Source organism: Caretta caretta, chromosome 9, assembly GCF_965140235.1.
Source record: "Caretta caretta isolate rCarCar2 chromosome 9, rCarCar1.hap1, whole genome shotgun sequence".
In the NCBI taxonomy this organism is placed as follows: Eukaryota; Metazoa; Chordata; order Testudines; family Cheloniidae; genus Caretta; species Caretta caretta.
This window is the reverse complement of record NC_134214.1, coordinates 32,960,744-32,983,505: the sequence shown is the minus strand read 5'-3', so window position 1 is coordinate 32,983,505 and position 22,762 is coordinate 32,960,744. Positions and strand designations below refer to the sequence as shown.

General features: G+C 42.8%; 2 protein-coding genes across 8 annotated transcripts in view; one reads left to right on the top strand and one right to left on the bottom strand.

The window, feature by feature from the left end:
* The window catches only part of LOC125643174 (uncharacterized), a 48,199-nt gene extending 45,535 nt beyond the window's left edge, over nt 1–2,664 (bottom strand). For 3 of the 6 annotated variants that reach the window (XM_075132207.1, XM_075132206.1, XM_075132208.1), the window contains exons 1-2: nt 2,479–2,664; nt 1,199–1,343 (exon numbers count right to left, since the gene is read on the bottom strand). In XM_075132207.1, the coding sequence (XP_074988308.1) occupies nt 1,199–1,343; nt 2,479–2,664 (331 nt within the window). The other 3 variants (XM_075132205.1, XM_048865430.2, XM_048865431.2) reach the window with 2 other exon arrangements.
* Nucleotides 2,663–15,844, top strand: RNF7 (ring finger protein 7). 2 transcript variants are annotated; one of them, XM_048865433.2, is made up of 3 exons: nt 2,663–2,827; nt 11,793–11,840; nt 15,331–15,844. In XM_048865433.2, exons 1-3 carry the CDS (start codon nt 2,663–2,665, stop codon nt 15,385–15,387), a joined length of 270 nt encoding a protein of 89 aa, XP_048721390.1. In that variant the 3' UTR covers nt 15,388–15,844. The 2 variants fall into 2 exon arrangements, with proteins under 2 accessions (XP_048721390.1, XP_048721389.1); XM_048865432.2 differs by having other exon boundaries at nt 2,663–2,840.
* Nucleotides 15,845–22,762: the final 6,918 nt, after the last annotated feature.

The following is a 22,762-nucleotide window of genomic DNA, read 5'->3' as shown; positions in this document are numbered from 1 at the left end:
GGCCTTCGGGAGCTATCCCACAGTGTACCATTGTGACTGCTCTGGACAGCACTCTGAACTCGGATGCACTGGCCAGGTGTACAGGAAAAGCCCTGGGAACTTTTGAATCTCATTTCCTGTTTGGCCAGGTGAGCTCATCAGCACAGATGACCATGCAGTCCCAGAATCGAAAAAGAGCTCCATCATGGACCGAACGGGAGGTACTGGATCTGATCGCTGTATAGGGAGAGGAATCCGTGCTTTCAGAACTACGTTCCACAAGACGAAATGCCAAAACATTTCAAAAAATCTCAGAGGCCATGAGGGACAGAGGCTACATCAGGGACGCTCTGTTTTAAAGCAAATGATGTATCATCCTGACCTTAAGAAATATATAAAATAATTAGAAAAAGAAAGCCAAGTAGTAACGATAACAGTGCACCATTCTACCCAAAAACTCAAAAAGATTCTCAAATGAGTAGCAAAGGAATCAGCATTTAGCCATTGGTGGGAAAATCTGTTTAACGGGTCTGCTTACTATAGTAAGGCTTGGAGTGTTTTGCTGCACCCAGTGTTGGTGGTGTTAATACTTCAAATTCTGATCATTATCTGTATGATACTCTTAGTATGTTGGGTAAAAAGAAAAGTTAACAATGTAAAAGGACTAATTACTAATTAATTTCAAGTAAAGTATTGTAAAGTCATTCTTTTCAGATATCAAATGCCACTACAGATTGGCTTTGTTTGAACATAGTTTTGTACATAGGACGACCAAAATTTGAGTCCTGTACGACAACAGTGTAACCATTAGTGATAGCACAAGCAAGTAGAAGACTGTACTTGGCCATCAAGGAGGGGAACTGTTACGGGGCAGCTGACATTTTGTTTTGTTACCCTCCATCTTTGTTTGGTTTCTTGTCCTTTCTATTCTGTTTGGCGCTCTTTCTCATTTCTTATCCTGATTGGGTAAGCCACAGCACCTAATGTCTGAAACTGCACAGCAACAAGGAAAAGGCAGGAAAACCTAGCAGTCTGTTTAGAATCTGCCCGGCAACCCAAAAAGGCGGGCAAGGGTCACCTGACCCCAGTGGCAAAACCTGCCCAGTAACCAAAGACTATATAAGGACTCATCACAGTATGCTTCATGCTGCCTGTCCTAGTGGCAGACTGTGCCTGTTCCACCTAACATCAGAGAAGACAGAAGATAGAAGACACCGACCTGTTCCTGAAGCCTCTGTTCCTGCTCCGTTGTTCCTGTCCCGCGGTTCCCAAGTTCCTGGTTCCTGATTTGTGGCTCCTGGTCGGGTATTCCTGTTCCCATGTGGTCCAGTCCCAGTCAGACATCGTTGAGGACCTGCACAAGACTGAATAAAGTAGATTACTTCACTTTGTGTTATTTGTAACCCACGTTGTTCTGGTTTTGGGTCCAGGCTTAACACCTATTGGGTGTTAAACCTCAGAGTGCTTTTTAATTAATCCTACTTGTTTTAAACCTTTAACCGTGAATAATGGTTGTTCTTGGGGGACTGATATAGTTGATAGACGCTAATTTAAGGGACAAACCTGTGAGGGAGGGAGTCCTTAATAAAGATTTCTTCTAGAGATAGAAAAATTCCCGTAACAGGCCCCCTTTGAAGAATGGAATGGGGATACTGGTTTGTAATAAACCTTAAAAAAAAAAAATCAACCCTCCCACTAAATCCCTTTTTTCACTGTAGGAGTGTTGAGAACTGTGAATATTCTAACAACTGCAAAAACAGTGGAGTTTACAAGTTTCTGGGGCTGGCTCAGACATATCCTCATATGGATAGCGGGGCTGGCCCAAGGTCAGTCAGGGCCCGGATGAACATCTGGTGACAAGGGGAATCTAACATCATATTTATTGGAGGGAGAGAAAAAATGGTCAAGGGATTGGGGTTGTTATTAGTGAGGGGAGTGTTAACCCATTCACTGTGTTGGGCAGAAACTCCATTGCTAGAACCAGTGCAAACACCTGTGCTTGAGGATGACCTTACCCTCTTTACCTGGGAATAAGACCTTCCCCCGTTTCTAAGCGGCTTTCAAGGGTGGCAAGGAGCCCAGCTCACTTTCCTCTCCCACAGCGCGCCCTTGGCTAATATGGGGAGAGATTCCCCTCCTGTGTCAAGCTACTTTAACCACTGCCTGAAATGACAAGCGCTAGTGCCTGGACAGCACGGCGATGGGCGCAGTGCAAATCCCCAGACAAATCCCAGCCGCCTGCCCAAGACGGTTAAAAACAACCCTCCCCGCGACCGGGCTCCCCGCGGCGGCGATGTTCCGGGGAGTCCGAGCTCCCCTGCAGTCGGTCCGAGAGGAGCCTGGAAGCGACGGGGCCACTTCGCCCTTCCCACAGCATCAGCGCGCTACAGGCAGCCGCCAGCAGGAGCCCTGCTTCCATGGCGGGGCCGGGGTGCTGAGGGGGTGGCCGAGAGGGGCCCTGAGCTCTCCGCAGACTAGAGCCTGCTGCTGGCTCCCCACCTCTGCTCCCGAAGCGGTGGGGCTTCGGGTCCGTTCCCCGGGCCTCCCATTTGCCCCCGCCCAGCTAGCCCGGCCGGGCCGGGCGGGTGGCGCCGCTCTCGACGCTGGGTGGCGCTGCAGCCCCGCACTCCCGGCTCCGAGAAGCCAGAGCCATTCCTCCGCCGCAGCGTCTCCGCCCTCCGCCATGGCCGACGTGGAGGACGGAGACGAGCCGGGCGCCCCCCACTCTCACCCGGGCTCCTCGGGCGCCAAGGCGGGCGCTGCCGACAAGATGTTCTCGCTGAAGAAGTGGAACGCGGTGGCCATGTGGAGCTGGGACGTGGAGTGCGACACCTGCGCCATCTGCCGGGTACAGGTCATGGGTAAGCGCCGGTGGGCCACGGCCTTCTCTCCGCCCTGGGCGGAGCCCCTGTACCTCCTCACTGCCCCTCCCCCACCGCGGCCAGATCCCCACATCCTGGGGGAGGGACCTGTATCTCCTTACTGCCCCCCCGCGGGGAGAGTCCCACATCCTGGGGGGGAGGGGCCTCTATCTCCTCACTCCCCCCGCCCCCGCGGGGAGAGCCCTGCAGCCTGGGGGCCCTGTATCTCCTCACTGCCCCCTCCCCACGGCCAGAGCCCCACATCGTGGGGGCCTGAATCACCTCACTGCCTCCTTCCCCAGGAAGGCCCGGGGTTTCTGTTGGAGCTTGAACATACTGGGTTCCTTCTTTCCCACACGGACCTGTTTGGTGGGATGATACCAAAGCCATTTATGTAGTTCCTAATGCCCTGCCTGTGTTTGTCCAACATCCTAAAAGTAATTGCACAAAAGATCCTGTGCTGGTGCCAGTGGGTGATGGTACCAGTGGTAGCTCCGTGTGTGTTTGTACCAGAAATAAATAACCAGAGGCATCACCTAAGCAATCAGCTTTACCGTGTAATATTCATACAGTTCTTTATTTCCTTGAAATAAACTCTAGTTGGTTGACCTAGCCCAGCAGTTCTCATGTAGCGAGGGGACACGGAATAAACCAGCCTCTGTAGCCTACCATGTGGTGACTGACCATGGCTTCTGGTGCCACAAATGTGGTGGTTGTTCCTAATAGGTGATCCTCCTTAACTAGCCAAACAGAAGTTTCATGGCTTAAATTGGATCACTTACTGGAGTCCTTCATCTCTGTGCAACTATTTCACCGTGCTGAAGCCTTGTTTGTAGTCTGCTCTTCTCTTGCTACATTTCACCAGGAAATGGTTGCTCCTTGAGGGTGATATCTAGTGTTTTCTTTGTAAAAAGAAAAGGAGTACTTGTGGCACCTTAGAGACTAACAAATTTATTTGAGCATAAGCTTTCGTGAGCTACAGCTCACTGCATCGGATGCATTCACTGAATGCATCCGGCTTATGCTCAAATAAATTTGTTAGTGCATCCGATGAAGTGAGCTATAGCTCACGAAAGCTTATGTTCAAATAAATTTGTTAGTCTCTAAGGTGCCACAAGTACTCCTTTTCTTTTTGCGAATACAGACTAACATGGCTGCTACTCTGAAACCTGTATTCTTTGTGTTATCTGTTAATTATATCTTGCAAACCACTCTTGGATAAAAGATGTAAATGTAAGGTCACATTATTGCATTAGCTAAAAATTATTATCATTATATTTGTACAAATCTCCCCAACTGATTACAAATATTAACACTTATCCAAAAAAAGGCTCTTATACCCACGTGTCAGGTGTTACTTGAGTATCTACTTCCCAGTAATATTGCTGCAGCTGTTCTTTGGCTGAAAACAATATTTAAAAGTAGCTTAAATTTTACAAATTAAGACATTGACAGCATAGCAGTTACATATAATTATGATGACCTAAATACATCAAAAAGTGTGAATTTTTATTGCTGTTTGAGACTGGATAGCTCAGGGAGTTAATAATTGGAGTCACAGAGCCTTTTCATCTCTAGGTCACTGTACAAATGCAGCTTGGATAAGGAGTAGTCCAAGTTACCATCTTATGTCTAGTCAGTGTTCTGCATGATGCAAATACGGTTTCTGTCCAATTTCCATTAGGTTGCTAGTCACATTACAAAAACCACTGCAGTTGGCAATTTCAGTAAAATGGCTAAGGCCTGAATGAATAGGGAAATTGAACTATCTTTTGTGTTGTAGAGACGGAATCTCCAGAAAATAAGATACTTAACACTTTTATATAGTGCTTTTCATCCATGAATTTCAAAGTGTTTTACAAAAATTGATAAGAAACCTCTTTCATGGGAAAACTGAGGTTAAGTGACTTGCCCAAAATCATTCTTCCACTGTTGTTCTGGAGAGCGAAAGATTCAGAATCCAATCTGAGTGCCCATCATGGCAATATCGAACATAACTAGCCCAGACATTTCTCATGTATTTTTGTCTGTGTCTAGAACAGTCTTTTGAGCTGGGAGAATTTATGAACATGCTAGAGGAAGAACTACTTTGGCCCAGAATGAAGTAGTGAAAAATATCTTATTTAGCTTGACTTTATACAAAAAGTTTTAGCATGGTTAGAAGACAGTTCACATGTGGTCTTAGTTGGGCTGGTAGACAAAGCTCACATCAGGACTAAGAAATTAGCCCCAGGTGCAATAGAATAACATTTTCTTAAAAATACAGTTTTTAGTAATATCCAATAATGGATTTTACTGAACCTGACTTATGAGGAAGTCGAAATAGCACAAAAGCACTGTGGAGAATAGATCTGAATTGATATCTCTACTCATGCCAATTGTGTCAAATCACAGAATTAAAGGGAAAAAAGACTTAGTTTAAAAGAAATCAAAATGTTTTCTGTGGAGCTAAATATGGAACTCTGCCTTTGTATTTTAGCTTTTAAAAAGTTATAGGATTTAGAGTGAATTTGATATTTCTGAAAGTGATTGACTGAAGACCCAGATGTTCGCACAGGGATTAAAGTGTTGGAATGGTGCCCTACCTGTTATTTCTTATACACCATTGAGATTTTGACTCCTGGTTCTGTCCTGCCAAATATGCCAAGACTTCATTGCCCATTTGTCAAATTTTCCAAGAAGAACCTTCTCCCATGCTGTTCCTTATGAATGAAAAGAGCTCCTTGTAAAAATCTGTAAAGCCACAACATTGTCCTCCTTCAAATCCCTCTTTAAAACACTCCTCTACTATGACGCCTTCAAAAAATTTGATAGTGGCCGCTGATTATTATGATGATTACAGTCATCTCACCTGTTACTGTGTGCTTCCCCTGCCTGTGTGTTGTATTTCCTGTCTTAGACAGGAAGCTCTTCTGGACAGGGAACCACTTATTATTGTTTGTATAACCCCTAGAACAACTATGTTTGGGTCTCTAGGTGCTACTGCAATACAAATAATAAATAATGAGTGAAACTCCTGATTGTCTACTAAAGGAAAAGCTGCTCTCCTCTGTCTTATTTGGGGAAACAGTGCTGCCTCAGCACTCCCATTTCTCTTTGCTGTTTGATGACTGACTAGGGGTATGCCTACACTACGAAATTAGGTCAAATTTATAGAAGTCAGTTTTGTAGAAAGCGTTGTTATACAGTTGATTGTGTGTGTCCCCAAACAAATGCTCTAAGTGCATGTAGTCAGCAGAGTGTGTCCACAGTACCGAGGCAACCGTCGACTTCCGGAGCATTGCACTGTGGGTGGCTATCCCACAGTTCCCGCAGTCTCTGCCGCCCATTTGAATTCTGGGTAGAAATCCCAGTGCCTGATGGGGCTTAAACATTGTCGCGGGTGGTTCTGGGTACATATCGTCAGGCCTCCGTTCCCTCCCTCCCTCCGTGAAAGCAAGGGCAGACAATCGTTTTGCGCCCTTTTTCTTGAGTTACCTGTGCAGACACCATACCACGGCAAGCATGAAGCCCGCTCAGGTAACCATCACCGTATGTCTCCTGGGGCTGGCAGACGCGGTACTGCATTGCTACACAGCAGTAGTTTATTGCCTTTTGGCAGCAGACAGTGCAGTATGACTGGTAGCCATCATCGACGTAGTCCTGGGTGCTTTTTTAACCGGGCGCCTGGGCAAACATGGGAGTGACTCAGCCAGGTCATTTCCCTTGTTTCGTCTCGTGGCAATTCAGTCCCGCACTGTCTTTTAATCTGCAGCTAACAGAAGATGATGGCCAGTCGTCATACTGCACCGTCTTCTGCTGAGCACCCAGGTGTTGACGATGGCTAGCAGTCGTACTGCACAGTCTGCTGCCAGCAAGATGTATAAAGATAGATGAAGTGGTTCAAAACAAGAAATAGATCAGATTTGTTTTGTATTCATTTTCTCCTCCCTCCCTCCCTCTGTGAAATCAACGGCGTGCTAAACCCAGTTTTGAGTTCTATCCTTGAGGGGGCCATTCAGTTTCTCGCAAAGCCACCCCCTTCGTTGATTTTAATTCTCTGTAAGCCAACCCTGTAAGCCATGTCGGCAGTTGCCCCTCCCTCCGTCAGGGCAACGGCAGACAATCATTCCGCCCATTTTTTCTGTGCAGATGCCATACCACGGCAAGCATGGAGCCCGCTCAGATTACTTTCGCAATTAGGAGCACATTAAATGCCACACGCATTATCCAGTAGTATATGCAGAACCAGAACCTGGCAAAGCGATACCGGACGAGTAGGCGACGTCAGCGCGGTGACGTGAGTGATGAGGACATGGATGCAGACTTCTCTCAAAGCATGGGCCCTGGCAATATGGTCTTCAAGGTGCTAATGGGGCAGGTTCATGCAGTGGAACGCTGATTCTGGGCTCGGGAAACAAGCACAGACTGGTGGGACCGCATAGTATAGCAAGTCTGGGACGATTTCCAGTGGCTGTGAAACTTTCGCATGCGTAAGGGCACTTTCATGCAACTTTGTGACTTGCTTTCCCCTGCCCTGAGGTGCAAGAATACCAAGATGAGAGCAGCCCTCACAGTTGAGAAGCGAGTGGCAATAGCCCTATGCAAGCTTGCAACGCCAGACAGCTACCAGTCAGTCGGGAATCAGTTTGGAGTGGACAAATCTACTGTGCGGGCTGCTGTGATGCAAGTAGCCAACGCAATCAAAGATCTGCTGAAATCAAGGGTAGTGACCCTGGGAAATGTGCAGGTCACAGTGGATGGCTTTGCTGCAATGGGATTCCCTAACTGTGGTGGGGCCATAGATGGAACCCATATCCCTGTCTACCGGAGCACCAAGCCAGGGAGTACATAAACTGTAAGCGGTACTTTTCAATAGTGCTGCAAGCACTGGTGGATCACAAGGGACGTTTCACCAACATCAATGTGGAATGGCCGGGAAAGGTACATGACGCTCGCATCTTCAGGAACTCTGGTCTGTTTCAAAAGCTGCAGGAAGGGACTTTATTCCCAGACCAGAAAATAACCTTTGGGGATGTTGAAATGCCTATAGTTATCCTTGGGGACCCAGCCTACCCCTTAATGCCATGGCTCATGAAGCCGTACACAGGCAGCCTGGACAGTAGTCAGGAGCTGTTCAACTACAGGCTGAGCAAGTGCAGAATGGTGGTAGAATGTGCATTTGGACGTTTAAAAGCGCGCTGGCACAGTTTACTGATTCGGTTAGACCTCAGCAAAACCAATATTCCCACTGTTATTACTGCTTGCTGTGCGCTCCACAGTATCTGTGACAGTAAGGGGGAGACGTTTATGACGAGGTGAGAGGTTGAGGCAAATCGCCTGGCTGCTGGTTACGCACAGCCAGACACCAGGGTGGTAAGAAGAGCACAGGAGGGTGCGGTGCGCATCAGAGAAGCTTTGAAAACCAGTTTCATGACTGGCCAGGCTACGGTGTGAAAGTTCTGTTTGTTTCTCCTTGATGAAACCCCCCGCCCCTTGGTTCACTCTACTTCCCTGTAAGCTAACCACCCTCCCCATCTCCCTTCGATCACCAATTGCAGAGGCAATAAAGTCATTGTTGCTTCACATTCATGCATTCTTTATTCATTCATCATGCAAATAAGGGGATAACTGCCAAGGTAGCCCAAGAGGGGTGGTGGAGGAGAGAAGCACCAGGAGGGGTGGCGGAGGAGGGAAGGACAAGGCCACACAGCACTTTAAAAGTTTAAAACTTGTTGAATGCCAGCCTTCTGTTGCTTGGGCAATCCTCTGGGGTGGAGTGGCTGGGTGGCCGGAGGCCCCCCCACCACGTTCTTGGGTTTCTGGGTGAGGAGGCTATGGAACTTGGGGAGGAGGGCGGTTGGTTACACAGGGGCTGTAACGGCGGTCTGTGCTCCTGCTGCCTTTCCCGCAGCTCATCATACGCTGGAGCATATTGGTTTGATCCTCTAGCAGCCTCAGCATTGAATCCTGCCTCCTCTCATCACGCTGCCGCCACCTTTCAGCTTCAGTCCTCTCTTCAGCCCGTCACTTACTCTCTTCAGCCCGCCACCTCTCCTCCCGGTCATTTTGTGCTTTCCTGCACTCTGACATTGTCTGCCTCATGCATTCGTCTTTGCTCTGTCAGTGTGGGAGGACAGCATGAGCTCAGAGAACGTTTCATCACGAGTGTGTTTTTTTCGCCTTCTAATCTTCACTAACTTCTGGGAAGGAAAAGATCCTGTGATCCTTGAAACACATGCAGCTGGTGGAGAGAAAAAAAGGGACAGTGGTATTTAAAAAGACACATTTTATAGAACAATGGGTACACTCTTTCACGGTAAATCTTGCTGTTAAGATTACATACATAGCACATGTGCTTTCGTTACAAGGTCGCATTTTGCCTCCCCCCAGCACGTGGCTAGCCCCTCCCCATTGCTAACAGCGGGGAACATTTCTGTTCAGCCACAGGCAAACAGCCCAGCAGGAAGGGGCACCTCTGAGTGTCCCCTTAAGAAAAGCACCCTATTTCAACCAGGTGACCATGAATGATATCACTCTCCTGAGGATAACACAGAGAGATAAAGAACGGATGTTGTTTGAATGCCAGCAAACATACACTGTAATGCTTTGTTGTACAATGATTCCCGACTACGTGCTACTGGCCTGGAGTGGTAAAGTGTCCCACCATGGTGGATGGAATAAGGCTGCCCTCCCCAGAAACCTTTTGCAAAGGCTTTGAGAGTATATCCAGGAGAGCCACGAATGCCAGGGCAAATTAATCATTAAATATGCTTGCTTTTAAACCATGCATAGTATTTTAAAAGGTACGCTCACGAGAGGTCCCTTCTCCACTTGTCGGGTCCGGGAGGCAGCCTTGGGTGGGTTCGGGGGCTCCAGGTCCAGGGTGAGAAACAATTCCTGGCTGTCGTGAAAAACGGTTTCTCCACTTGCTTGCTGTGAGCTATCTACAACCTCATCATCATCATCTTCCTCGTCCCCAAAACCTGCTTCCATGTTGCCTCCATCTCCATTGAAGGAGTCAAACAACATGGCTGGGGTAGTGGTGGCTGAACCCCCTAAAATGGCATGCTGCTCATCATAGAAGCGGCATGTTTGGGGCTTTGACCCAGAGCGGCCTTTCGCCTCTCTGGTTTTCTGGTAGACTTGCCTCAGCTCCTTAAGTTTCACGCGGCACTGCTTCGGGTCCCTGTTATGGCCTCTGTCCTTCATGCCCTGGGAGATTTTGACAAATGTTTTGGCATTTCAAAAACTGGAACGGAGTTCTGATAGCACGGATTCCTCTCTCCATACAGCGATCAGATCCCGTACCTCCCGTTCGGTCCATGCTGGAGCTCTTTTGCTATTCTGGGACTGCTGCGTGGTCACCTCCTCTGATGAGCTCTGCATGGTCACCTGCAGCTTGCCATGCTGGCCAAACAGGAAATTGAAATTCAAAAGTTCGCGGGCCTTTTCCTGTCTATCTGGCCAGTGCATCTGAGTTGAGAGTGCTGTCCAGAGCGGTCACAATGGAGCACTCTGGGATAGCTCCTGGAGGCCAATAGCGTCTGATTGCATCCACAGTACCCCAAATTTGACCCAGCAAGGCCGATTTCAGCGCTAATCCCCTTGTCGCGGGTGGAGTAAGGAAATTGATTTTAAGAGCCCTTTAAGTTGAAAAAAGGGCTTCGTCGTGTGGACGGGTGCAGGGTTAAATCGACTTAACGCTGCTAAATTCGACCTCAACTCCTAGTGTAGACCAGGGCTTGGTGAGAAATCTGAAGTGGGAGCAGCAGTAAGTGCTTACATAGTTTTCAGAGTAGCAGCCGTGTTAGTCTGTGTTCACCAAAAGAAAAGGAGTACTTGTGGCACCTTAGAGACTAACAAATTTATTTGAGCATAATCTTTCGTGAGCTACAGCATCCGATGAAGTGAGCTGTAGCTCACGAAAGCTTATGCTCAAATAAATTTGTTAGTCTCTAAGGTGCCACAAGTACTCCTTTTCTTTTTGCTTACATAGTGTGGAGCAGCAGCTGATGTACTACTCCAACTGGAAGTCCCATATCCTTATTCCTTTCTGTCCCTTGCAAGATTAGACACCCATTTAAAAAATATGTATTATATGTCCCCATTGGTCTCTGTGCAATGTAAGTAAAACTAATAAACGATCTAAAAGTATGGTGTCGTCTCTTCACTTACATTACACGACTAATAAATGATCTAAAAGTATAGGGTGTGGGTGTGTGTTTTTATATTCTGGTGAAGTTTAAGGTACTCATCAAGTAAAATTTCTGTGTAAAAAAGATGGTGTGGGGCAGGGTTTGATGGGAGGCTGAAAAACAATAGAATTGTGAAAAGAAAAGGAGTACTTGTGGCACCTTAGAGACTAACCAATTTATTTGAGCATAAGCTTTCGTGAGCTACACCTCACTTCATCTGTAGCTCACAAAAGCTTATGCTCAAATAAATTGGTTAGTCTCTAAGGTGCCACAAGTACTCCTTTTCTTTTTGCGAATACAGACTAACACGGCTGTTACTCTGAAACCTGTCAATAGAATTGTGAGTGATTTCCTTAAAAGGAGATGCTGATGTCTGAAAAACAGATTGCTGAACTTGGGGGTTGCATGTATACTTGCAGTTCTCTTGTTTAATTTTTAATATGCTTGAGAGGATTTGGCACAAGTCTCCCAATGGTCACATATACAAAAAGGAGATGTCTTTTGCAGCAGAGCTTGTGAAAATGTCACAACAAAATGGAGGGTCTTACAGTTTCCAGTTCTTTTTACCATCTGTAAACGTATATTATTCTTTTGGTATGTATAATGTATGTATTTTAAATTCCTTTTTATCTAATAAATACAATTGAACTAGGTGGCAGAATTCGAGCTTTTATCTTTATAAATATGTTTCAGGGTTTATATTTCCATTAGAAAAGCCAGTTTTAAGAATTGTCTTCTGAGCATCAAATTGAGTTTTGTTCTTGTTTGCTTTTAGATGCCTGTCTTAGATGTCAAGCTGAAAACAAACAAGAAGATTGTGTTGGTATGTAGTGATTTCATTCTCATGTTTTTCAGCAAAGGCGTTTTCTCAGTGGGGTGCTTTTTTAAGTTTGAAGATAATACTAATTTTATTAATGAGCAAAAATAAACTGTACAGCAATACTAATGTAAAAAGACACACTGTCAGAAAAGTACTTGACTGAGTAAATCTGTAGTCATTTATGTGTGTGACTGGGAAGAACTAGTTCTATAATTCAGGACAGACTACTGTAGACTTTTGAGTTAGATAGGAAATAGCTACTGTATCTTCTTTTAAGATATATGCTAGAAGATATAACAGAAGAACTTCACTGAAACAAGCAAGGGTGGAATAAAATTATTATAGCCTTTGAACAATCTCTGATGTAGCTGAGAGCCCATTTTATATGCTTATGTAGTAATATCCTATGGTATTTTATTTATCATGTATCACAACTTTGAACTTTAAAAATTCAAATAAAATGTTAATTAGAATTTGCTCATATGCCCTTAAACCTTTGGTATATGATGAAAAATCAACACTGAAATGGTACACTAACTATACCTAATTAATGAACCAGTAAAAACCACTCACAGCCTTCACTCGTCCCTCAGTAGTGTTCATAGTATTATGTATTTATATAGTGCACAGCACCGTGCTAAGCATTCTACAGATGTGTAAGAATATGAAAGTATGTGTATATGTCTCTTGAATTAGAAATAAATTGGTAGACATGCTTTTAGTGGCTAATTTAGGGGTTTTGATTTCAAAAGGGCTGACTCTCAAAAATTAAGGAAATTAGTTAGGGAAGTGGATTGGACTGAAGAATTTATAGATCTAAAGGTAGAGGAGGCCTGGGATTATTTTAAATCAAAGCTGCAGAAGCTATCGGAAGCCTGCATCCCAAGAAACGGGAAAAAATTCATAGGCAGGAGTTGTAGACCAAGCTGGATGAGCAAGCATCTCAGAGAGGTGGTTAAGAAAAAGCAGAAAGCATACAGGGAGTGGAAGAAGGGAGGGATCAGCAAGGAAAGCTACCTTATTGAGGTCAGAACATGTAGGGATAAAGTGAGACAGGCTAAAAGTCAAGTAGAGTTGGACCTTGCAAAGGGAATTAAAACCAATAGTAAAAGGTTCTATGGTCATATAAATAAGAAGAAAACAAAGAAAGAAGAAGTGGGACCGCTAAACACTGAGGATGGAGTGGAGGTCAAGGATAAGCTAGGCATGGCCCTATATCTAAACAAATACTTTGCCTCAGTCTTTAATAAGACTAAAGAGGATCTTAGGGATAATGGTAGCATGACAAATGGGAATGAGGATATGGAGGTAGACATTACCATATTTGAGATAGAAGCGAAACTCAGACAGCTTAATGGGACTAAATCGGGGGGCCCAGATAATCTTCATCCAAGAATATTAAAGGAATTGGCACATGAAATTGCAAGCCCATTAGCAAGAATTTTAATGAATCTGTAAACTCAGGGGTTGTACCATATGATTGGAGAATTGCTATCATAGTTCCTATTTTTAAGAAAGGGAAAAAAAGTGATCCGGGTAATTATAGGCCTGTTAGTTTGACATCTGTAGTATGCAAGGTCTTGGAAAAAATTTTGAAGGAGAAGGTAGTTAAGGACATTGAAGTCAATGGTAAATGGGACAGAATACAAGATGGTTTTACAAAAGGTAGATCGTGCCAAACCAACCTGATCTCCTTCTTTGAGAAAGTAACAGATTTTTTAGACAAAGGAAACGCAGTGGATCTAATTTACCTAGATTTTAGTAAGGCGTTTGATACCGTGCCACATGGGGAATTATTAGTTAAATTGGATAAGACGGGGATCAATAGGAAAATTGAAAGGTGGATAAGGAATTGGTTAAAGGGGAGACTACAACGGGTCCTACTGAAAGGTGAACTGTCAGGCTGGAGGGAGGTTACCAGTGGAGTTCCTCAAGGATCGGTTTTGGGACCAATCTTATTTCATCTTTTTATTACTGACCTTGGCACAAAAAGTGGGAGTGTGCTAATAAAGTTTGCGGATGATACAAAGCTGGGAGGTATTGCCAATTTAGAGAAGGACAGGGATATCCTACAGGAGGATCTGGATGACCTTGTAAACTGGAGTAATAGTAATAGGATGAAATTTAATAGTGAGAAGTGTAAGGTCATGCATTTAGGGATTAATAACAAGAATTTTAGTTATAAGCTGGGGACACATCAATTAGAAGTAACGGAGGAGGAAAAGGACCTTGGAGTATTGGTTGATCATAGGATGACTATGAGCTGCCAATGTGATATGGCCGTGAAAAAAGCTAATGCAGTCTTGGGATGCATCAGGAGAGGTATTTCCAGTAGGGATAAGGAGGTTTTAGTACCATTATACAAGGCACTGGTGAGACCTCACCTGGAATACTGTGTGCAGTTCTGGTCTCCCATGTTTAAGAAGGATGAATTCAAACTGGAACAGGTACAGAGAAGGGCTACTAGGATGATTCGAGGAACGGAAAACCTGTCTTATGAAAGGAGACTCAAGGAGCTTGGCTTGTTTAGCCTACCCAAAAGAAGGTCGAGGGGAGATATGATTGCTCTCTATAAATATATCAGAGGGATAAATACTGGAGAGGGAGAGGAATTATTTAAGCTCAGTACCAATGTGGACACAAGAACAAATGGATATAAACTGGCCACCAGGAAATTTAGACTAGAAATTAGATGCAGGTTTCTAACCATCAGAGGAGTGAAGTTTTGGAATAGCCTTCCAAGGGAAGCCATGGGGGCAAAAAATCTATCTGGCTTTAAGATTAAACTCGATAAGTTTATGGAGGAGATGGTATGATGGGATAACATGGTTTTGGTAATTAAATATTCATGGTAAATAGGCCCAATGGCCTGTGATGGGATATTAGATGGGGTGGGATCCGAGTTACCCAGGAAAGAATTTTCTGTAGTATCTGGCTGATGAATCTTGCCCATATGCTTAGGGTTTAGCTGATCGCCATATTTGGGGTCGGGAAGGAATTTTCCTCCAGGGCAGATTGGAAGAGGCCCTGGAGGTTTTTCGCCTTCCTCTGTAGCATGGGGCACGGGACACTTGCTGGAGGAGTCTCTGCTCCTTGAAGTCTTTAAACTACGATTTGAGGACTTCAATAGCACAGATACAGGTGTGAGGTTTTTTGCAGGAGTGGTGGGTGAAATTCTGTGGCCTGCGTTGTGCAGGAGGTCAGACTAGATGATCATAATGGTCCCTTCTGACCTAAATATCTATGAATGTGTGAGACATAACCCTGTAGAACACAATATTCTATTTATGGAAAATGCTTTCAAACCAGTAACACTAATCTAGTCTCAATCAGTAAATCATTATAATGTATTATTGCCTCAAATATCATATAACCCTCTATTTGCTGTAAAAATCTGAGTTAGATTGTTAGACCTCTTAATTGTGAATGTAGTTTGTACATCTATATTAAACAGTGTAACTGGAACGTATCAAGTATTTTTCTTTTCTTTCAGTTGTCTGGGGAGAATGTAATCATTCCTTCCACAATTGCTGCATGTCCCTATGGGTGAAACAGAACAATCGCTGTCCCCTCTGTCAACAGGACTGGGTGGTCCAGAGAATAGGCAAATGAAAACATTGGCAGTTTTTCTGTTGAACTTGTTTGAAGCAATATATGTCTGATGCCATATAGCCATATGAAAGGGAGGAACACTCTAACTGTGGTGTGATTCATTCAATTTATATCTATGTTAAAAGAATACTATGGTTTTGTTGTGCTTGAACACGCTCTAATGTGTTGGTGTGCCATTTTGTCTGATCTTATTTCAGCATCCTTCCACAGCTAAGGACATAGGCACGCTACCTTAAAGTCTGTCTGTCTGTCAATGTTCTGGTGTGAATTGTATCAACTGCTTAGAAATGTTGTGGTGCCGAAAATACACAATTACAATCTACCACCAAACCACCATAAATAATTTTGCCTGATCGTGATTTTTTGACTAAAATAAATAGTGTGTGAAACATTCATTTTTACTGTTGTTTTTTTCCCCCTTCTCCCCACCCCATCCCCCGGTACCCCGTATGGTAGAAACCTCTTATTTAAGTTTTAGTTCAGGCTTGGTTTTGTGATGGCTTAAGAAATCTGACTCTACAGTTCACTGAATATTAATAGCCTTTTATTTTATAATGATATGTATGTGGTTTCTCCAACATACAGTATTAAACTTTTACCATATTAGGATTTTTATTGTAATTTCTAGTAAAAGCAATGGGGGATGTCTTTAATCCAGCACTGGGCCACTTTAATAACCATATTTGAAATTAATTAGCTGGCGAAGTGAAAATATTGGTTAGGAACTAGCTGACTCATGGATGTATCTTAAATAAATTGAGAACCATGTCTATAAATTGTTTCAAATATATAATTGATAAAATAGATGTTACAAAGAAAGCATATGCTAATTAAATGTATTAAGAATCTAATGCAGTACATTGTTTCATCTTGTCAGTATAGGCAGGTCCATTTGAGAATATGTTTTGTATCCGTTTGTCTATTTCATCAGATTGGTAGACATATTTTCATGTAATAACAATTGTTGTTTTGCCTTTCGTAACGGGAAGGCTTGAGGATTTCATTAGGTTATTTTTATGTACGGACAACCCTGTTTTAATTTTTGGGTTTTTTACTTATATTTAATTGTTTGTCCTTAATTCTTTTAGTTGCCTTTAATGCCTACAGGAAACATATGGCCTACGAACAAGATTTGAGTGAGTTTTAAATATATGAAAGTATGAAGAGTCTGTGTTCTGTTAAGATCATTCTAAACTCGGTTTGATAAGCTGATCAGTTGACTGGTCAAATAACATCAGTTGACTCTGGCCTATTTGAATGCCCTCATATAGATGGTGGCCTGCCTTTTTGATTGCATCATGCTGCCATCTGTTAGCAAGCCTATATGTCTTGATCACTCACTTCACTGTGTGCTAATGCTACCTGCTGGGGAAAAGATGAGCTCACTGAAAGTTGAACATCTTGATTGGCTGAAATCTACTAAAACAAACATTGTATATCTTTGTATACCAGGCCATAAATGTACATGGCAATTTATAAAGCACGTTACAAAAGTTAAGATGCATTCCTTTCCTGGAAGACTTTACAATCTATCCCGATGAGCCAAACATACAGAAATTAACTCAGGTGGGAGAGCAGGGTTCATGATCATTAAATCTCCTCCCACAACACAGAGAGAGAAGGTGCACAACCTCTCTTTACTGAATAAAAGTATCACAGCTATTAAGCCCCATTCTAATACCTCTCCCACCCTCAACAAACAACCCACATTAAATGCCTATGTAGACACCCACTCTCCCCCTCTCAACAAAAATCCCCTTCATTACCGCCCCCCATATACGCACACAAATTTCCAGTCAATCCTTGATGATAAATTCTTAGCACCTGTCGTGTTTTTTCATTTTCAAAGCCATTTACAAACCGCTAAGGACAAGATTCAGCAAAGTGCAGGGCCGGAGGAAATGAGAGTGCTCAGTATCTCATGTGATTAGGTCCTAGTTAAGGAGTTCTCTTTCTTTAGAGGAGGCTTTCCAAAGTGAAGAAGTTTAGACCTGGCCTACTCTTAAAATTTAGATCGATGTAACTACAATGTTCGGGTATGAAAAATCCACACCCCTGGGCATCCTACCTATGCTGACCTAACTCCCAAAGGGAGAGATAACTAGGTGGATAGAAGCATGCTTCCGTCGACTTAGCTGCCATAAGATGGGGACAAGGTGTTCCTACGGCAATGGGAAAAACTCCTTCCCTCACTGCAGGCTGCATCTACGCTATTGGGTGATGCTAGCATAACTGCGGCACTGGGTATCTGCTTCTAGAGTCCCTGTAACATAGACGTGACCTTAATCTCCTGCATTAGTTATGGCCCACCCTGTAAGGCACCACATTATTGCTTTAATCTTTTCAAAAGAAACTGCAAAGATAGGTTTCATGTCAGAGATTTATGGAGCTGTGCAATGATTTGCTGTGCAGAGCACACTCCAATCAAACCTCTTTTCCAGACTTGCTTTCTCTCAAAAAGTGGAAAACAACTGAATCATTAAACACAAAAACCACCAAGTACCACCCAGAACTAGATGGTTTCACTTTTAGAGCCACAAGCTGAAGTGGGTCAATACAACATTTCTCCTGGCTTTGTCTCTCTTCTTTATAGCTAAGCACCTCAGGCACCTGTGAACTTAACTAGAACAAGTGGCAACAGTCTTGCTTTTGTGACTGTGGGGCTTGGTGGAAAGGCAAATCCTGTTGTCCTGAAGTCAGGGTGTAACTTTGTAATTATTCCTTTTTGACAGAGGAGTGGGTCTTTGCTGCTGTCTTAGCTGTATACCTGTGTTTGGGAAAGCTTTTAGAACACAGTTTTCTGTACATTTCTTCACTGGAAAACTGGTCTTTTTCCACTCTAGTGAGCATCTGTAGAAAAGAGTAAAAGGAAATAGGATTACCCATTAATTAAAACTGGTCCTCAGCTAGCAGCAGTTGTGCAACATGCAGAAAAAGAATGACTGTGGCCAACAAGAGGGAGGAGAGGAAAATGAACAGATCAGATAATACCACACAATGGCATCTCTGTGTAGGTAAGGGAATTTCCAGTGGGTTCTCATTAATGTTATGGCTGTAAAGTCTTGTTAATGTATTTCTTTACTTGAGTAGAAAATTTTATATAGTAAGGGAAAAAAGCATTTGTATTAGAGGATAATAACTCAGTAAAGTAAACACTCTTTATTAGGGGAGACCCAACAATTTTTTCTTTTCAGATTTTTAATGGATTTAATATTTCCAGTTTAGTAATAGTGTTTTTGAAGATTGACAGTTTAAATGTTTGTCTTGATGAAATAACTTCATCAGTCTTTTACTGTCTCTTATCTCATAGAAAAGGCTGCTTGTATTGAGGATGCAAAATTACAAATTTAAGCACAAATAAACTTTAAGATTTGATCACTTTATATAATTACTCACCAAAAAACTACATTAACAGAACATTATTAAGATTGCAAAGTCAAGAGGTCAAAAGTTAGAAATTACCAAAATTAATGGTGCTTATGTAACATTAATTTGGCCACCTTGTGCATATGTATTATGATATATTCTTTAATTACATGATCACATACTATTTTTTCCCATAGGACCCTTGCCTCATTCAGTTCACAAGATGGATGTTAGGACTTAATGAGCAACTGTTCAAAATTTGGTTTTCTGCTCATTGTTCATTGTATGCCCCTAGGCCTTATTTATTATACACTATTCAAACCCTGCTCTTGAAGATAGAAAAGCCCATGAGGAAATGAATAATTCTTTGGTGCTCATCACTATAGTATCTGAGTGTTAATTTATTTTCCCAATTCCCTATTAATATTTTACATGCAGGAAGATTCAGGTCAAAAGTATCTTTAATTTTGGGTACCCAAATGGAGACACCAGTGACCTGATTTTTCAGAGTATTGTGCTCCAATAACCATCAGTTGCGGCTGTGACTGTTCAGCACTTCTACAAATCAATCCTCATGTGCTTACGTTGGATACTCAGAAAATGAAGAACACAATATTAACAATCGCCTGTGAAAAGTTTTTAGTTTAAGCAACTTGACTAGCCTCACATAGCAATTCTGTGGCAGAGGCAGAAATAGGGATCCAATTCAAGAAGGCAACATTCAAATACCTAAAGCATGAAACCATCCTTTCTCTCCCTGAAATCTCCTGCCTCATTCATTATACACCATCCAACTTCCGCAACAAATTAAGTGCGGTTCCTACACATAAACAGCCTCCTTCTCAACAAATCCTTGGTTCACCTTCAGAGCAGTCCATCCTCTCTTCTGAATCAGGCAGGGGTCTTGTGGAAAATTAGTATGTGATCATGTAATTGAAGACTCATAATGCATACGCAGACTGCGGAATTAAGACAACTTTAACGCTGGTATTTCATACATTTTCACTTCTTGACTTTGCAACCTTAATAAAGTTTTCAATGTAATTTTCGTGTCTGGAATTTCCTAGGTTTTTAAAAAAGCAACCTGAAAAAACAGAAATGCCATCATGTGACATTATATTGACACACACATTTCATCAACAGGGTTGGAACCTTTAGATCCACCACACAGATTCTGCCAAGTAAACTACCAGTATAAACAGTATCAGTAGTAGAATGTCATCCTCTGCACCAGCACTAGAGAGGGATGGGCACTTTATCAGTGGCTTTCATATGTATTTACTGACTGTAGAGGGATGGTGAGACTCCGCAATCTTGGGTTCCATACCACTCCCTGGAAGAGTGCGATGTAGTGGGCACAAATTCTTCTGAAAATTCTCCTCCCTCCTCTGCCCGGCATGATCCCATCTATTTCATCCCCTCCAACCTATTCTTGTCCCATTCCCTTGTTTTCTCCACCCCTGGCTCCTCATCCCAGTCCCATTCTCATCTGGCTAATCCCAGTCTTTACTTCTCTGGTTCACTATCCCAGTCTCTTTGCTCAGTAAATCCTAGTCTCGCTTCCTCATGCCTAGTTTGTCTCCTTGCACAATTCCACTCCCCCTGCAGCTCCTTTTCCCCAGTTTTCTTGCCATGCAGTCTGTTCTCCTTCTCCTGGCTCCTCATCTGATGTTTCTGTTGCCCAAACTCTAGCCTCCCATCTACCCTTCCACCCACCTGCATTCCCCATCCTCACTGATTCCTACTCCCAATCTCCCTGGGCTCATCTGATTTTCCTGCCCGTTATCCCCTGAATCCTTTGGGCTGAAATTTTCCAAAACTAAATTCAGCCTGTGGCAGACACCTGGCATTGAAAACTTCAACCCAATTGATTGAAGTTTGGCAACTGAAAACAAGGTAGGATGTGGCAGGCAACCTTAAGAACAGTCAATGCTGTCAGCCCTGCATATGGTAATGTACTGAGCAGCCATTCAGTTGTCCTTCTAGAATGCCACCTTTCACATATATGCAACTGTAAAATGTTACCTGAATAAATTAAATGTCTAAAGGGCATTTCATAATTTTGAGGTGTATTGTCTTTCCATTTTGTGGAATCTATTGCAAATTCACTTTTTGTCTGTTCTGGATAGACTATAAATGTAGGTCAATGATAAATCCAGGCATTCTGACACTAGACAGAAGGTTCATAATTCTTATACAGAAAAAGTTGTCATTCAGTTAATATGACATATATTTAAGTGTTTTAAGATTCTGTGGAGAATATAGTAGATATGAAAAAGGCATTACAATTTTCGCTTTCAGCTGCATAAGTGAATTTACTCAAAATGCTCAAGATTTTTCTATATAATTTATAGAAGATATTTATGAATATTTAAACACATTGAGTTATACTGCTGATAATTCAGGAAGAAGAGAGAGAATTGTCCTTAGATTCTGTAGAGCTAGAGTTTCCTCCACAAACAAACAGTTGTGTTACATGTGGGTAGTCTCTCTCTCTCTCTCTCTCTGTGCATATGTATATGTATAGTATTTCAAACCCATTTTAATTCTGAAACATTCTTTGTGGCAAAATTAGTTATGAGGAAACACCTTTCTATTAGAATTTCAAAGTTGCTCATGCATACTATTACTTGTGTGCTTATTTTTCCAAATCCTTTGAACTGCTTTTATGGCATATAAACTTCAATATTTGAGTCGGGGGCGGGGAAGACAGTGTTCATAAATACACACATTCAATCTCATCTTTTTTTTTTTTTTTTTACTTTGAACTTACTAGTTTGAGTCCAATAATAAAATTAAGTCTATGTATCATTCAAATTAACATCAAAATTTAAATTGACTTGGAGGCTGTCGTCAGTTCTACACAAAACACCTGTGCCTATGTGGAGCTACACTGATTTCCCATGTCCAAAATTAAAGCCTACTTGCCAGAATGAAATATGCTGATGCCGCCGAGCTGTGCCTGCTCCTGCTCAGTCTCCAAATAAAAATTTTATTAAAGCTAATGTTAAAATTATATAATACACAGGTTGAGAAAAGAGCGTGTATACATCTGGGTATAGTGCTTAGATTATCCACAGATACACAGTTTGTTTTTAAAGTCATAAGATACATGTAGTGAATAATCAGCAGTAACCCAAATTTAGGTGAGTAAATTTAAGAATACAGTTTAGATATTAGTATTCAAGTATTCGGGTACATCACTCATGAAAAGTTATACAGAGAGTTAGTTGTAGAAAGCACATATATCAATAAGTGAAGATTGTCCCTCAGTAATTGAGAATTTAGGGTAGGTTGTTCATTGAGATAATACAATCCATGAGGAAAGTATTTCAGTTACTTTCCCCACTGCGCTTCTCATCAGCACTCCAGCTCATCCCTCCTGGTATTGCCGATGTCCGGTGTTGTGTTCTATGTAGCTGTCCCTTGACCATCTGATGGCGTCCGACACCATGAGTTGCTGCATCAGCCAAGTGTAGCGTTGACTGATTCCGCATTCTCCCAACACTTGCTCGTTATTGCGGTCCCATGTGCCCAAGGCTCTGACGATCAGAACATGTGTCTGAACTTGGTAATCCTTAGCTCTCACAGTTTCAGCCAGAGGGGCGTATTTCTCCACCTTTCAAACTTGGGCATCATGGAAGGCTGGCATCCTGTTCTCGGAGGGCACTGTGACATCCACCATGACAATCCTCTTCCGGTCCTCACTGGTGATGACGATGTCCGGTTGCAATTGGCTGTCGGTTCCAGGGATGGCGGAGTTACTCCCCCACACCTGCCAAATGAATCAATGCCATTCCCTACCTCGAACACAAATAAAATCAATTAATGCTACCCCTCAACATACACACAAAATAAATAAATCAGTGTTGCGTTCTGCAATGAATAAATTAATGCTGGACCACTTTTCTTCTCCTCCTACCAAAAAAAAATTCTTATTAATACTG

What these genes read in the sequence shown, in the direction of transcription:
- RNF7 (XM_048865432.2), top strand. Translation starts at nt 2,663, where the DNA reads ATGGCCGACGTGGAGGACGGAGACGAGCCGGGCGCCCCCCACTCTCAC. An exon ending in CTGCCGGGTACAGGTCATGG is followed by an intron (nt 2,841 to 11,792) that starts GTAAGCGCCGGT and finishes GTTTGCTTTTAG; the next exon opens with ATGCCTGTCTTAGATGTCAA. An exon ending in CAAACAAGAAGATTGTGTTG is followed by an intron (nt 11,841 to 15,330) that starts GTATGTAGTGAT and finishes CTTTTCTTTCAG; the next exon opens with TTGTCTGGGGAGAATGTAAT.